Genomic DNA, 16764 nt, shown 5'->3' with positions numbered 1-16764 from the left:
GAGAAGGATCATATGACCGTTGCTTACACGGCGATTATATATATATCTTTTTTCAATATATCGTGATTTTGGAGCATAACTGTCGTGTACTGTGTTGAGAGAGGGAGATTTAATATTAAAATAATGAGTTTGTCATAGTAAGCATTGACTCTAGTGATCCTAGTTTTAGTTGGACCATCGGTTAACCGTTGGTTTCGGTTCAGAACGGACCCATGGTGAGACGAATAAGCCATAATCGCGCTAATGGTTTCATCGGCTCAGTCACAATTCAGGCTAATTGGAATCATAATCGTCAGTTCAGAATCATCGATCAATCACCGGTTCAACCGTAGGGTCATAAAACAATAAGTTCTTCTAAAAAATGGATTTTTCTGCATATATCACCGGTTTACATTGCTATCATATTATAAATTTATACGTTTGTAGTATCACTTAAAATGTTTTGTAGCGAATTATTTTCTATTGTAATGTTCTCGGATTTTTTAATGCAAAATATTCTCATTTGAGTTGGGGTGAAATTATTGTGAGCAATAAATGGGTAACAAGTTAAAAGTTTCGAGTTAGAAACGTCTTCAAATTTTTAAATTTTGTACACTCAGCAATAAATTGGCAAATCATTTATTATGAGTATAAATTTGAATTTTCCAAACCATGAAAAAAAAGAGAAGCCAAATGTAGGAAAGGTGGATGTCAAGAATTAGGATTTAGAAAACATAAAAATTGATTTGGGAGGCTTTATTGTAAATAAACAAAAAAATCGTATAGAAATATGAATGAAAGAGCTTTTTAGCCCAAATGAGAGCACAAGACATATTTATTGTCACAAATTTATTATGGAAAATGTTGTTGAAGGCATGTGAATATTTGTACGATGAATAACACAAGTCATTTATATTGTCGAAAAATAGAATGTAGTCAATCTGATTATAAATTTATTTTATATCGATTGAGGGTGTATTACATTGTGGTATGTAATGTGCTTGATATAATGGGATTGGAATTGTATTGAAATTGGAATATTGTTGTTTCGTTGTATAGCATTTCGTCATATCGATGCTTAAATTTTTTGAATTACATGCTCACACACCCATCTATATTTACGTACACTAAGCGATTCGAACTCTCAGTCTATTAATTGAAGAAGAAACGATTTCTCCAGAATAGAGTATGGTGTGGATCAACCAGAAGAGGTATGCATAAAAGTATTTGCCTCGAGGAGGAATCCTAGAATTCAGTCCGTTTTCTGGGTTTGGAAAAGCGTGGATTTTCAAGAACGAGAATCCTATGATATGTTGGGAATCTCTTATGATAATCATCTGCGCTTGAAACCTATTTTAATGCCTGAAAGTTGGATAGGATGGCCCTTGCGTAAGGATTATATTTCCCCCAATTTTTGTCTAAACTACATTTTCTCGTCATGTGTTTGAATTCACAATACATGTCATATGGAGTTAAATTTTACCTCATTTGCAAGACCGTAGCCAAGTTATTGTTTACTATCAACCAATGTTCCATCACTAACAACATAAATAAGTAGAGTATCTTAAGTGAAGTTTAATGTTTGGACTTATATTAGATTCTAGAATAATTTATTAGTTTCATTAAGTTGCTCTAACATCTTTGTTTCAGAGCATCCGCAGCGGTGGCGGTTGGCGCCACCGCCGTCCGTGCCAGCGGCAAGGCGAAGGACCGCCACCGCTGCAACCGCGCCGCTGGCACGGCGCTGCTCGATGTATCGAGCACGTCCGTGCCAGCGGACGCACACGTGGCGGTCTCCGATTCGCCAACGGCATAGCCGTTGGTTTCAAACATTTTTTTATTTTTTTTTTAAAAAAATCGGATTTTTATTAAAAAAATCGATAAAAAATAAAAAAAAAAATTTCACTTCCCCAAAAAATTATATCCGTTTATAACCGTTTTTCCCCACTTTTTAATTTTTTTTTATTTTTTTTACCCCAAAAATACACACTTTCATCTATAAATACCCCCAATTTCACTCCAAAAAATTCACACTTTCACTACACAATTCTCATCATCAATCTCTCATATCCATTTTCATCTTCCTCTCACACCCTACAACACCACTATGTCCGGTAACGACGACAACCCAAACGGCTCTCACGGTTGGAACCCCGAATGGTTCGGTTCGCAACCGTTTCATAGTCCGGAAACGGAATATTCGGCCCCTCCTCTCACCCAAGATTCGGGCGTTCCGAGTGGCTACCGGCCATACCCAATCGACGATCAAGGTGCCTCCGATGGGCGCTACGGGTGGACACCGGAGCCTAGGCCTCGCGCCCCTTCCCAAATGCCGAATCCTCCATCTCGCGCCGGTGTCCGCACACCGTACTCACCGGCGGAGATGGAAAGATTGTTCAAGGCGTACTTGGAAATCTCCGAAGATGCGGTGGTTGGAACGAACCAATCCGGCGATCACTTTTGGTGGCGCGTCTCTAGCCGGTACAATGCACACCGGCCGCCGGGAACGATCGAGCGCAACGAGAGTATGGTGCGCAACTGCATCGGCCGAGCCAACGAAGAAATTGGCAAGTTCAACGGCTATTTCATCCAGGAGTCCCGGAATGCCGGGAGCGGCCGAAGCGAGGTCGACATCATCACCGCCTCGCTGAGCACCTACCAATCCATGAACGGTAAGTCGTTCAAATATCTTAACGTTTGGCAGGAGACGCGGACGCACCCGAAGTATAAGGGAGGCATAACATCCTCCTCTAGCGGCTCCTCCAAACGCTCACGGTCGGCATCCCTATCCGACGCCGGCGAAGAAGTGGCTAGCCAACTCGCCGAAGCTAACTTGGGTAGCCCCGATGCCCAACCAAGCGGTTCCCGACGCCGACCGCAAGGTAGGAAGAAGGCGGCGGCCGAACGACGTCGCGCCGCGACTCCATCTGCCCCTGCTCCCGAACCCGCACCCTATGTTCCACCTCCACCCCCGAACAACTCGTTGTGGGCCCTTTTGGCCCAACTCAATATGGCCGATAGGTCAACTATGACCCCCACGCAACTTCAAACGCACGAGTCCATGATATTGGGTCTCCAAAAACAATTGGGGTTGGTGCCGCCGGATGCGTAGTCTTCCTCGGGTTATATTAGCCAATAATTATGTAATTTTTAATTTTTAGGAGTTTAATTATGTAATTTTTAATTTTTAGTATTTTAATTATGTAATTTTTAATTTTTAGGATTTTAATTATGTCTTTTTATTTTATTTGTAATTTGTTATTTTTATTGTGGTTTTTTTAATGAATTTTAGTATTATGAAAATGTTTTTGTGTAATTGAATTTTATATTAATTATGCTCGTCCTTGCGGAAGAGCACAGTTGTGGGTGTTGTGCTCTTGCCAGAGAGCAGGCATGAATAGTACCGCCCGGGCCCACAACCGTGCCGCTGGCAAGAGCACGGTTGTGGATGCTCTCAACAACTTAGCAAAACTTTTCTTAATTTATGAAATATGAATATAACATTTGAGCTAAACAAAGGACGCCCTGACTATGAGTGTTTGTTGGATTTGATTATTTGATATTAATGAGTTAATTTCTTGTTTTATTCTCTTAGCTGAAGAGTGTTTTTTTAATAGTACTATTAATTTTTAGATGAAGAGTATGCCACTCAATTGATATTTGCCATAGTCATCTGTCAACGTATTAATATTTTTTACAATATTCTATTTTTCAATAAATATATTTGTATCTATGTTAATAAATATGTATGTCATCAATAGTATTTATTTCCTGTCAATATCAACATTAAATTTTTTTTTGTCTTTGTTCATGTTTCATTTTGGTAGATTTAAAATCCTCAGCTTTTGTTTTAGGGATAAATAATTATATGTAAAACACAACATAATTATGGACAAGTCAGAATATTTTTATAGAATGTCTGCAAAAAGAGAGATAAAAAGCATGCCTTCAATTGCAATGATACAAATATTCTTTTATTCATCATTTTTACCCGCAAAGGGCACATGATTATAAGAAAATTAAAAAAATATCACGGGTAATATTGAATGATTAAGATAGGATGATTAGTGAGATTTAATATATTATTAGTACATGAAACTGTCGTATACTGATATTAGGATCTCCAAAATTACTTAGTAAACTAATTACACTAGGACCCATTTAACATTAATGAACTAATTATAGACTAAAACTTGACGCTTTGTGCAAGTGCGAAGTTTTTATTATAATTATTAATTATGACAACAATTTTAAAACTTATTAAACAAAGCCAAAATCATCACAACATCCAAATCCCCCTTGAAAGCCACTTTTGAACAATGGAATTATTTAAAATTCCAATCTAAATATAATTTTATCGCGTAGATACTATTAGTTCACCAATCTATAATATGGTAAAAATAAAGAATTAAGAGAGAATGAATAAAATATAAACGATAAAAATCTCTTACTTTAATGTTCCATACTACTAATCCATTTCATTTAAAAATAAAAAAATAAAAAAAATGAGACCATTACTACACCCATAAACACGAAGTACTTTATGTTTGAGTGTGCAGTGTTTTATGGGACGAATGTAGTATGTTACTACTATGTTGTAACGATTTACTAGGTTAAGACTCTCGCAATGTTGTAATTACCATGTTAAATCAGTGTATTCAAAATGACGTCGTCAGATCACATTAGAAGCCCCATGTCATATTACGAGGACTATACCAATATATTTTCCCCAAAATTCATATAAATTATAGTACTATATTATGAAAATGTAATAAATCAATTGGATAATGAGGGCCCAAAAGATAAAGTAAAAGTGGAGAAGAACCGTGAATGCTAGCTAACTTAAGTAGAATATGATCTCCTACCAAAGCTAAATGACGATAATCACTTTTCAAGCACATGCATGGTGCTCAACCATCACCGTTGATCTATATAGATATTGCATCTCCACCGTCCATCATATTCTATGCCTTCTGCTGCAATAAATTTTTTAATTTCAACTTTTTCCTCAACTTTATGTCCTTTTATTTCCATTACTCTCAAGTCTTATCAATGAATCAAGTGCTCGAAGTTGGATAGTTTCGTTAAATTCAGCCTTTGGAGTTCCCGTCAGTCCCACTGCATGGCAGCTCCGCCACAATCTATTAGGATTGGGTTTACTTTACGTTCTTTGTACACTATTCATTGCTATTAACGACGGATGTACTGACTCTATACCTTCCGTTTATTTCCATTACTAAATTTGTTAATCAAGTTGTGGAAGCTGAAAAACTCCATTAAATTCGGTGCACGGAATTGTCATTGACCCCATGGTGCGGCAGCTAAGGCCAAACCCAAACTCGAACCCCAATAATATAATGTAAAGATTCTGATAAGCTAAGGGAAGGGAAGCATTATCATGAAGAAATATGGTAATTTAATTATGATGTTACACAATCATTTCTCTTCGGAAGGAAAGGAAGGGTTAATACAATGAAACAGCAAAATAAATAAATTATTTGAAGAAAGTAATTTGATATAGGACGACCAACATTTGATAAATTAAATGATTATCTACATAATTAAAGTCATACTTAATGACAAATAGAAAATGAACAAGATCATTTCTGAAAGAAAAAAGAAAATAAACAAAATAATAATCTAAAATCTCCACTTTTTTTTTTTTTTTTTTTTTTTGAGTATGCGCAAAGCCATCATTTGCAAGCTAAGTCTCAAAAGCATATTGAGTGAGTCCTCTTTAGTTTGTGTGACTGTGATCCTCTATGGCCTATCACTATTGCTTTGTTTGGTGGTCTAGCTGGTTATTGAATTGTCCCACATTCTTTTCCCACTGTGGGTTGAGGGTATAAAGGTAATTTCATTTCAGTGTATGAGTTATGTTCTCAACGCGTACATAAAATTGACGATAGATACAACGCATGTGGTGCTATTATACGATATGGCCGGCACAGTGGTGGTGTCGAATCCAGAACATAAGTTTTGGGATCCAATGGGTGGAAATAGAGGTGCTCGATTTAAACCAAGTCGGTTGTTAATCGCTAGATAGGAACCGGTCAAAAATCATTTGTTTTTGACATGGAACCAGCGGTTCACGGTCAACCAAACCATGTAATATTTCACATGCCAATCCAATTACGATTCACTCTCAAAAGAGTGCATGTGGTTGCACTCTCACACAAAGCTGTCAGCTCAAAAGAGGATTCCCATTTCACCATCTGTTTTAGTGGTTGCAACAGTTAGCTCTACAGCTCTATATCACATAGTAATGAGCAAAAAAGATAGTAATTGGTTGGATAACAAACATTTTGGCAACTGCCAATTGTAGTACCCTTCTTAGTTGATTTATTCAGTGCAAGAAAACTTATTCGGTTGTGTAACGCAACAACAGATGTGGAGTTTATAGACCAAATGAGATCAAGCTTTCATTGAGAGCCCACACGAGGCAACGAACGAAAGTTGGGGTTGGAGAACTCCATTACTTGAGAAGCACTTCATGAATTATTAACATGTAAAAAGTAGCAATAATGTGATCCATATGAAGGTTTGAGAGGTCCTTCAACCTTAAGTCATGGTGGCCAGCAATAAAAGGTGATATAATATGAAGAGAGCTTCATTGAAAATGGTCCCCTGTTTGAAAATTTATTCTATTTTTTTTCTCATTTTCAATATCTAGGGAAAAGGAATACAATGATCTGTAGGGACATGGAACATAATTTCCTATCAAAGTCACAACCAGAAACACTGTATTATTGGGGAAAAAGATATTTCTAAGAATATATAAGACTACGGCTACTACGAGTCTCCTTATCGTGAGTCCAAACGTATAAAATTATTGAGTTCGCTACTTAATTACACACCAATACAGTAATTTGCGAACAATTGACCACCAACGGGATTCGAAACCATGTGCTTATTCACGAATATCTTATGCATGAAATTTAATGTGTAATTTGTATGTATGTGTCATTCCCTATGCACACACATACTGGGTGTGTCATATGGTTGCTGAAGGGATAAATGCAAACACTAATTTCATAGAAGGATAAGAGTGGCAGATAAGTGGAGTGAAAAACTAACTTATCTGTCACAAATATTACAATTTCTACTGTTTAATTAGGAAATTATGCAGAAGGAAACACCAGATAGAATTCATAGTTATTACATCATTCTAAGAGGAAGTGGTATTATTAGTGATGAGAAAGTGTTAGCCACCATGTTGACCGGGAGCAGGCGAAGGATTGGGGAGATAAGGCATTAGAGGAGTACCGTGCTGGACGGGTCCGGGTCTTATTGAAGCCTTCGAATTTGGGACTGGATCAATGGACCGGTAATCCTCCAAATTAAGACGAGGATCATCTTCGTCCGGTGTAGGAGGCTCCCTACTTTCCTGCAGATTGCACGTAAATGAAATAGCAATGAGGCCGTGTTTACACGGTTCTTGTCTTTCTAAATGCAGCAAGCTCTTACCTTGAGCTTCCTGCTTTTCAGTACCGGTGTCATGGCATTGCTCCCTCTTCGTTCCATACCTTGAATCGTGACTGATCAAACACATCGACAAAAATTCTTATTATGCCAAACACAAACACAAAAAACAATAGCAAGGTGAAAAATTGAGCCAGAGAGTGATAGTTCCCACGACGATACACCAAGATTCTTAATTGAAGATTTAACAAGGATACGAACAAAGATTAGGATGTACATACTACATATAGACTGATTCAACTCAACTGTCAGAAATTTAAGGAGCTGCGACCGCCCATGTAACGTTTTCTACAAGAACAAGAATATGCAAGCCCTGTATATATGTTCAGGCAAAAAGATTCAATTTTTTCACTAACTGAAGTTCAAGAACCATCAAGAAGAGCTCCTGTGGTCAGTGAAGACCATAAATTATGATTCAAAAGACTAATTTTTTTAACAAACAAAGCAACCACTTCTTCATGGGTTCGCAAAGTTTCTAATCTAGTTAACAAAGAAACAATTCATATAACAAAATCAACTCATTTAGAAATTATAGTTGATTGCCTCATTCCATTAAGTTTATAGGACCATCCCCAGCCATAAAATCCTATTTGACAGATCTCCAGATGTCAAGTTCAGCTTTCAAATTCAATTCAAAAAATTATCTGCAAGCTCTAAACTTTAAAGTCCAGCTTCCAAATTTTATTTGAAAATTTATCAGCAAGCATAAATTATGTCCAAAATTCCAATTCTTGATGTCAAAATAAATTTGAATATGAATATTATTTTTGTAATAAGAAAATTAATCAGATATCGGATTTACACAATTGATCAGTTGTTATCTCTGTTTATCGAAGTAAACTTTATGGTGCAACTAATTAAACAAAACCTTTGCATTTACTTAATCACCAAATTGCATACTTTCATGCAGAGATAATTCAATACAAATTAGTAATTTTAAATTCAACCGAAAAAAACTACTTATCACGTGTTTATCATCTATATAAGCATATTGATTTATCCTATTTTAAATTTTATACCAAAAATTCATAAAAGGAAAAGAAAGAAAGAAATACTACTATCAGCCAAAAAATTACCTGGATTTGAGCTCAATCTTCCTTGATGGTAAACAAAAGCAGCTGTCCCAATCAACATGAACAAACACAAGAATCCAAAGCCCCTCATTTCAAGGAAACAAAGAAAAGAACAATTTTTTTGTAAAAGGAGAAAATCAGCTCGCGGAGAAAGAAACAAAAGAAGCAGCAGCGTAGGTTATATAACAAACTCAACCCATTCAGAAATTCGTCTCGATTTCTTCTTCGATTCAGTCGACCCATACCCTAAGATTAAATAATACAGCAGCAAAAATTGGGGGCCAAAAGTAAAATCAGAGTGTCGTTATGCGGTGATGAATCATGATAAATGATCATGTGGCTTTTCGTTGTCACGGCCGTTGCTGCTGCTGTAATCTGTGTGATTGAATTTTTAATTTTCAAATTTAGCTGCAAAATTTTGCAGAGGTATAAATGTGTGAGTGGATGAGGGAATTGAATGCTGCCGAGAGGTGGAATGCGCGCCTTCTTCAAGATTGCTCTTTTGAGATAAGACAAAATACTTTTTGTTTGTTATTCTATTTATTTATTTCATAAGTATTTTAATGATTTTCATAACTTCATCAAAAATAGTAGTAACATGTTTCTTAAGAAATGTTTAACCATGCATCCCTACCAAAAAAAAAGACTAGTTAGTTCTGAATCAGTGGTGCAGTTTCAAGCAAAGTGAACAATAACTGAAGGTTTCCAATTGAGAGGTTTGGTCGTTTTTTTACAATTTTTTTTTAAATCATGGGTTTCCTGATTTTGGGCCAAAACCGTCGATTCCAGTTTCAAAAATTGTTGAACCGGAGTCTAACAAGTACGACAATCGATATGTCATTCTGGTTTAGCTGGTGAGAGCGATTACTATTCCAAAATCGGAACTGCTAGTCCGATTCACAAACGAACCTACGAATTAAGTTTAACCATGCATCCATACAAAAAGACTGGAGACATATTGGAGGTATGTTTTGTTAAAAGTAGAGCCAAGATAGAGTTTCAGTTCAGTTAGGGTCTGTTATTAGTTTTCTAAATATGCTAGTAGAATTTATATATCACATATTTAATTGTTCAGAAATACAAGTATATTGAAAATTCAGCTTATTTTTCTGTTGTACAAACTTTTAAGTTTGCATTAAGTTTAAATTTTTTTTATGCATGTATATTTTGTACATTTCTTCCTATTATTTATCTATTACCTTAATTTCACATCATATAGGAAGACCTAGTACTTTTTCATTAAGCCCATATATGAGTCTTCAGATTGAATTTGTTGAGCTTTTAAGATCACATAGATATATGACCCAGAGCAGATAAAATGATTGCTGATGCAAGAAAACTAAAAAAAGGAAACAACAGAAAAGTTTGTTACAACATCTCAAGAAATGGGAGGGGCTCTTTGATTCCAACAAACATACAGTTGGAGAGCCACCATAACATTATACATAGCCATCCCCATCATCCCTTCAGCATAAAAACAGAAAGAGAAACCTCTGTTGAGTGTGGGGAGAAATATCATAGGACATTTTTTCACATCTTCACATTTCAATGACACAAGAGAAAAGAGGACATTGATTACTGTAAGAGACAGCAAACTGGTATGATCTTCAGAGCTCACACACACTGCATATGTATGCTTGTTCAAAACTCCAAAAGCAGGAGCAGGATTTATTGAGATCAGTGGCGAAGCAAAGAGGAGCATTGCGGCCATTGGAACCTCCACGAACGGCTCTTTCTGCTTCTGGCGAGGTCTGCCTCGTTCCTCTTCAGCAAGTCCCATAAGATATGGATATCCTCGTACTCACATGTCCTCACATCTTTGTCAAGTTTGATGAGCCCTGAAATTTTGTTCAATCGAGGCTCAGTGTTCAGACGTAGATCATATCTAGTGCAGTCAGTATCCAGGGCTAACCTAACCACATTACAGAGACAATGGCATCTTTGATGGTACAAGCAAAATTGGACAGATCAAATATTGTTAGGATTTTTAATCAAGTAGAGTATATCCCAACTTGCTCTATTGTTAGGTATCAATCATTTTTCAGAGTTTCATACCATAGTTAGGAAGATTCAAGCTCAGTAAACATGAAGTGACTCATATAGAAAATGGGATATTTGGTGGTACAAGCAAAATTGAACAGAACAAATTATGTTAGGATTTTCTCTCAAATATATGCCAATTACTCCTCTTATCTTGTCCCAATTCATTTTTTGGAGGATGCCATAGTTAGGAAGATTTAAGCTAAGTGATGATACAAAGTGACTCCTATTTGATTACCAGATTCACCACTCTATTCTTCAATTCAACATATTTGATGTTTTCTCAAGAGGTCACTGTCATTTTTTTAATCTAATTGGCTTAGTTTCCTGCAACTCAACATAGATGGATTTCATCATTTCAATAAGGTGTGTGTATCAACTAATATGATTTATACTCAAATTTGTAATTGAATGAAGAAAATACTATAATTGAAAATTGAAAAGACAGATAAGAAAATAAAATGGAAACACCAGTGAGAATTCCTAAGCCAAAGCAACAGAATTCCATGAACATCGGAGAGAATAAGAGAGAGCCGAACCTGTTTTGCGAAACACGAACCTTCTGGATACTCCGATCCAAACTTTCCGCATCGGAATCGCCATTTTCTCCCAGCAATTCATCTCCGTCGTGATCCTCTCAGTGTATAATCAAAGTAAACACACTCCAGTCAACAAAAATTCCTGGAAAACAGTGAACAATGAACCAAAAAATATATCAAAATTAAAACAACTTCGCGTACAAACCAACCTCTGTGTGCGTATGAAACTTGCTAGCTCTGCTCTGCTCTCTCTCTCTCTAGAAATGAGGGAGAGGAGAGATGAAGATGGAGTGATGAATATATGATGATTGATTGATTGCAGCCTGAATTGGTTTCCCGTTTGATTTCATTCGAAGTGGTTGGTTTGTAACTGAAGGGGGCACGTGTCGGGGTGTGAGTGGTTACGATGTCGTTGGTATGGGCTAGAAGATATTTCTACACCTAGTGTCCACGTGGAGGCTTGATGTTGGGCAGCGTCGACGTCTGTTTAAATTTTTTTGAGGAATTGTAAAATCAATTGAATATAGATCGAATAATTATAGTTCTTCATTTAATTTTTTAAAAAATGGCACTGTTGAACATAATATACCCATCACTGTGGATTATCTGATTACTTATTTGTTTTTTTTAATCCATTTCACGACTCACGAGATAAATATTAAAATTTGGCATTATTATTTTTTTAAAAAATTTTATTATAAAAAGTAAATGAATAATATATTAGAGTAAACAATGTGTTAGATAATTTGAAGTAGAATTATCTAGAGTTATACAGTTAAAATATCTAAGAAGAACGTAAATATGTAGTAAAGTATACTACAAATATAAAAAATAGACTAGAAAATTCTAAAAATATACTTCCTCCGTCCCTGATTAAGAGTCACTCTTTTTCATTTCGGGCCGTCCCCCATTAAAAGTCACTCTTCCTACTTACCATATTTGGACATAAAAAATATACTTATTACAAAAAAAAGTTAAAGAAGTCTCACATTTCACTGCCTAACTTCATTTATTACACACACATTCAAACACTTCTTTAAAACCTGTGCCCGGTCAAAGAGTGACTCCTAATTGGGGATGGAGGGAGTAACACATATTACAATACAATAATTGTGTTGTATACATTTAGAATAAGTGAAATGACTGAAGTGTTTCTAGCTATAAATAAACATCAAAACATGGATACTCATTATTTATTAGAGTAGTTTTGATAGAAACGGCCCAAGGCCTGAACTTGCTACTCCTTCAGCCCAAATCTGATAGCCCGCTTTCGAGTTTCGGTATTCGCTGCTGCAGTTCGTACAATCAAATTAAATTAAATTATAATCCTTGTCCTACTCAAGAATAGATAAATTGTTAAGTAGAGTAAATAGGGAGTAAAAGTTAATTGAATATTTTAATAAAAAGAAAAAAGAAAAAAATTATTTCAAATATAAAAAATAAATATTTTAAATGAGATAAATTAAAAAGTAAGACTGAACATTTTGAATAGTAGAGTATTTTAATTTTTAAAATATAGAAATTCTTTTCATTTTAATCTTCTAAAAATTGAAATTTTCTATTTTAGTACTCCCTCCGTCCACCATTATGAGTCCCGGTTTACCATTTTAGTCCGTCCGTCATTAGGAGTTCCAGTTCACTTTTACTATAAGTGGTAGATACACATCACTTTCCACTGACTTATTCCACCCACACTCTATTATAAAACTAATATATAAAAATGAGTCTCATATTCCACTATCTTTTCTCACCTACTTTCTTTGACATTTATTAGAACCCGTGCCGAACTCAAATGAGACTCCTAATGCTAATGCAGACAGAGGGAGTAGTAAATTTCTTTCATGTGAAGCCTTTCAATATATAAAAGTTTTCTGATATATTATGAGTAATAATAGATTTAGATAGATTAAATTATAATTGAAGTAGCATGTTGAGTTAATTTTAGTTGGAGGTGTTAGGAAATGGTTTAATTGAGATGCATGATTTTGTTGGTGCATAATTATTTGTCTCGTAGGAGACCTCATATTTTGGTCTCTTACGAGCTTTAGCTGCTGTAAATTAGCAGCCTGGTTTAAGAGACTTTTCTGTATCGGAAATTGCAGGCACTCGATTATTGCCACTCACAAGGAATAATGCATAGGAATACTATAGGCTTCCAAACCTTCATGAGATTTTCTTTGTAATTTTCTTGTAAGTTTTTAGCTTACATTTCTGTTGATTTCGTTTTGTTTCACAACGCGACAAGCAGGCCATTGATTTTCTGGATAAGCTTCTCCTTTATGATCATCAAGGCAGACTTACAGCCAAAGAAGCAATGGTATAACTACTTTTGTCTATGGTTCATTTCATTTCCAGAATTCTTCAATATCCCAATAAATGTGGTTGTCGTAATAAAAGAGAAACTGACTTGCTGGATCACATTTTTGTAGTAAAACGCTCGTCTCATTCTGTTTCAGGCTCATCCGTACTTCAACCAAGTGAGGCCTGCTGAAACTAGCAGGACGCGGATGCAGTTGCAGTAGCTCAAATTCTCACCTCCTCCGCGTCGCTACAATTATGGCACTGGAGGGCAGACTGAAATAGAATTTCATCATTTCTTAATTCTTCCAACACTATCAAAAGATTGTACAATACAAACATCTATCTAATTACTAAATTGTAGTAACAGTTAAGTGTTTCTTGTTTGGGGCTTTCTGTATCTTGGTGATACTGCTAAAGCAAACATGAGTAGTGTTAATTAGACTATAAAATAAGTGCATGTTTAATTATTTACTGATATGTCTTCGCAAAATGTTATGAGAAACCTAGAAAAGATTCAAACATCAGCTTTCGACAGTAATATAGTAGTAGTAATATAATAAGGCAGAGAATAATAATATAGATTCAGATAATATGAACATATTTCACTGAGTCTCAATACACATAGACCATCAAAAAGTTTAGGAAATTATCTCAGCAACAATGCTGAAACAGCTTCTAAAACATTGGCAGACTTGAAATATAGCTGAAACCAGTTTCACCGTTGGCCCCTCGTCACTTCTTTAGGTGGGGGAAACAAGCGTAGACATCAGCCTTCGGGTGCTTTGCCTCAGCGTGTTCCCTGCATTTCACCTCCGAAGTAGTGCAAATGAAAGTTTGCATACAAACCTTGCACTGCAGTTTAGAACCGGAAACATTGAAGTTAGTACCAAAACCAAGAGCGTATCAGCACGAAACTACCATCACTGTTCTGAATAAAAAATAGCACAAGGCTGAGCAATTATCCAAGACGGCCATCCATCAAATTGGATCAGTTCATGCTTACATAAACAGGCTATTGGAAAGAGAATTGAACGATTAATACCATACCGCTTAGGACTACAGCAATGGCCTATGTTAAGTTCATTAAGCAAGTCTACTCGATGCAGTTATGCACGTCAAGTCCTAGCCACACCTACTCAATGAGATCGAGCTGAAACAACCGAGAAACATGCAGTTCTCGGGAAAAAGACCATTATATGAGAGAAGTTGATACAATTCACTTCACCATCTATCTACACTTATGTTTGCAATCCAAGACAAAGTGTCGACGTTGCAGCACCAACACACAGTCGATCTATAAAAAAATAGAACGCTCGAGTCGAATTGAACCTAGCAAACTCAAGACTTATCATTGTAATCAAAAGTCAGGAAACTCTTATGAAGAACTTTCAACACTTATCAAACCTACATCTTATGACAAATTTCAGAAAGTCTCAAGAAAATCTATAACTGAAGGGGAAAAAGATCAGCTTGCCACATCTCATACATTCCTTACTGAATCAAAACATCTTAACTCTTGAGCTAATCAGGAGCAATACAGCATCAATAGCAATCAAGATCAGCCTTTTCACAGAAAAAACAGATAAGAAATTAATAAAATCCCTAATTCCAAGAAAATTTTAAGATATCACAAATAGCTCAGATAAATCACAATAAACACAGTAACAATCAGATTTATACAAAAAAAAAAATTACCTGGATGGTCATAGCCTTCTTGTTGGTTTCAAGCTGACTTCCTGCTCAGAAAATCAAATACGCCATCACGATCAATTGAATAAAAAAAGAAGAAAAAATGAGCTTCGGATCCCTAACATGGAAAATCCAAAACAGTGAAAATTAAGAGAAGAGTGATATACCTTTCTGGCCTTTGAGCTTCTCCATGTTTCTCTCTCTAGCCATCTTTGCCTTCTGGCCATTGCCTCCGCCCATGGCTTCTAGCTCCTTCCCCTCTTTCTCTCCCTCTTTTTTTTTTTGGTTTTTGAAGATCAAAAACCTCTATTTATGCCTTTCTTTGAGCAACAGATGAAACAAAAGAAGTCACAATTGCTATTTATATATTGGAATATACTACTATTTCAAATAATTATACATATTTTCATGCATTATGGGGAATTTTATTGGTGGGATGATAGATCGAATAAATGGAGATAAAGGAAATTAGGCAGCAGTTGCCATTATTACACCATAAAATTGTTATTGATTTTTTTTTCAATGTAAATTTATAGCATTCGAAAAATATCACGTTTTGAACAATTAAAATCCATGATTTCTCTCGGTGAAATGTTAAAATCGAGTCAATAATAACTTTATAATGATAAGTCAATTAAAATCCATGATTTTAATTGTAATGATAAGTACATTTTTTTTGTTTTTTAGCTATATTTTGTAATTGAAGATCTTGAAATTCAGTTTAAAATTTGTAGATTAAATTATATCAAATCGTTAACGCATAAGTTTTCCTTCCTTTTAGAACTATTTTTTATAAACTGATGAAGCATTACAAAATTTATACCTTATAAGTTTTATGAGAAATTCATAATAAAAATAATACTAAATTATAAAAAAGAAATATGCGTAAAGTAGGATGGTTTTAAATCTATACTATTGAAAGATAAGAAGAAAAATTAAAATAGGATACTTCTGAAAAAAAGGTGGGAGTTATAATTATGAAGTAACGAATAATTGTTGATAGTTAACATTTTTCTGAGTCACATTAATTTGCGCATTTAATTCCTATCAAACGCCAATTTAGTGCGGTTTACAGTTCTTAGGTGGCTTGTGGAAGTATATAGTAATTTATAGCTTTTAATTATGTTGACTATTGTTTCTGAAAACATTATCAAACGGCTTCTTTATTTAAAATGTAGTATAAATTAATAAATTACTACTACAATTTAATTGTTTTATTTTAATAATTATTTAATAGTTTAAAATCAATAATTTTAAATTTAATCGTACAAAATTAATCTATACAAGCCTCTCGTGGGAAGCCATAATTATCGTTTTTTAATACTCCTATCACTCTTCCAAGAAGATTATGGTTGAAACTCCTTTCAACCATAATCAACAAATGTCACAATATACTAATATAATCCATACGTGCCTAATTTAACAATATCACAATAAATTATTATAAATATGTGAAATGACGTTTGAAGAATATGAGATATGATTGAAAATGGATTAGACTAATTGAATAAAAAAGTGGTCACATATGGAAGGAACATTAAGATTGAATATTCAATCCGTGTGATTCAAGAAGTGTTGGATATCTTATAAATATCTCTTAATGATGGATGGATATCTTGTAACAACCACTAATAAATGTATATTTCGTATATGTATAATGG

The 16764-nt window shown here is 35.0% G+C and overlaps 2 protein-coding genes and 1 long non-coding RNA gene across 3 annotated transcripts; all 3 read right to left on the bottom strand.

Moving 5' to 3' along the window:
• Positions 1-6993: 6993 nt before the first annotated feature.
• Positions 6994-9078, bottom strand: LOC121761328. Its single transcript, XM_042156982.1, has 3 exons — positions 8538-9078; positions 7447-7517; positions 6994-7366 (listed from the first exon to the last, which is right to left on the bottom strand). The coding sequence occupies exons 1-3, from the start codon at positions 8623-8625 to the stop codon at positions 7184-7186; spliced, it is 342 nt and encodes a 113-aa protein (XP_042012916.1). The 5' UTR covers positions 8626-9078; the 3' UTR covers positions 6994-7183.
• Positions 9079-9848: 770 nt separating this feature from the next.
• Positions 9849-11482, bottom strand: LOC121760025. The gene is made up of 3 exons (XR_006041812.1): positions 11323-11482; positions 11114-11255; positions 9849-10372 (listed from the first exon to the last, which is right to left on the bottom strand). It is a non-coding gene; the product is annotated as an uncharacterized LOC121760025 (long non-coding RNA).
• Positions 11483-13963: 2481 nt separating this feature from the next.
• Positions 13964-15498, bottom strand: LOC121762530 (uncharacterized protein At2g23090-like). Its single transcript, XM_042158437.1, has 3 exons — positions 15271-15498; positions 15110-15150; positions 13964-14266 (listed from the first exon to the last, which is right to left on the bottom strand). The coding sequence occupies exons 1-3, from the start codon at positions 15341-15343 to the stop codon at positions 14147-14149; spliced, it is 234 nt and encodes a 77-aa protein (XP_042014371.1). The 5' UTR covers positions 15344-15498; the 3' UTR covers positions 13964-14146.
• Between the last annotated feature and the right edge of the window lie 1266 nt (positions 15499-16764).

Source organism: Salvia splendens, chromosome 13 (assembly GCF_004379255.2).
Source record: "Salvia splendens isolate huo1 chromosome 13, SspV2, whole genome shotgun sequence".
NCBI lineage: Eukaryota > Viridiplantae > Streptophyta > Magnoliopsida > Lamiales > Lamiaceae > Salvia > Salvia splendens.
Note: the sequence above shows the minus strand (reverse complement) of the source record. Positions and strands in the feature narration are given on the sequence as shown.

What these genes read in the sequence shown, in the direction of transcription:
- LOC121761328 (XM_042156982.1), bottom strand. Translation starts at nt 8,625, where the DNA reads ATGAGGGGCTTTGGATTCTTGTGTTTGTTCATGTTGATTGGGACAGCT. An exon ending in AAGATTGAGCTCAAATCCAG is followed by an intron (nt 7,518 to 8,537) that starts GTAATTTTTTGG and finishes GTGTTTGATCAG; the next exon opens with TCACGATTCAAGGTATGGAA. An exon ending in TGAAAAGCAGGAAGCTCAAG is followed by an intron (nt 7,367 to 7,446) that starts GTAAGAGCTTGC and finishes TGCAATCTGCAG; the next exon opens with GAAAGTAGGGAGCCTCCTAC.
- LOC121762530 (XM_042158437.1), bottom strand. Translation starts at nt 15,343, where the DNA reads ATGGGCGGAGGCAATGGCCAGAAGGCAAAGATGGCTAGAGAGAGAAAC. An exon ending in GAAGCTCAAAGGCCAGAAAG is followed by an intron (nt 15,151 to 15,270) that starts GTATATCACTCT and finishes TTTTCTGAGCAG; the next exon opens with GAAGTCAGCTTGAAACCAAC. An exon ending in AGAAGGCTATGACCATCCAG is followed by an intron (nt 14,267 to 15,109) that starts GTAATTTTTTTT and finishes TCTAAACTGCAG; the next exon opens with TGCAAGGTTTGTATGCAAAC.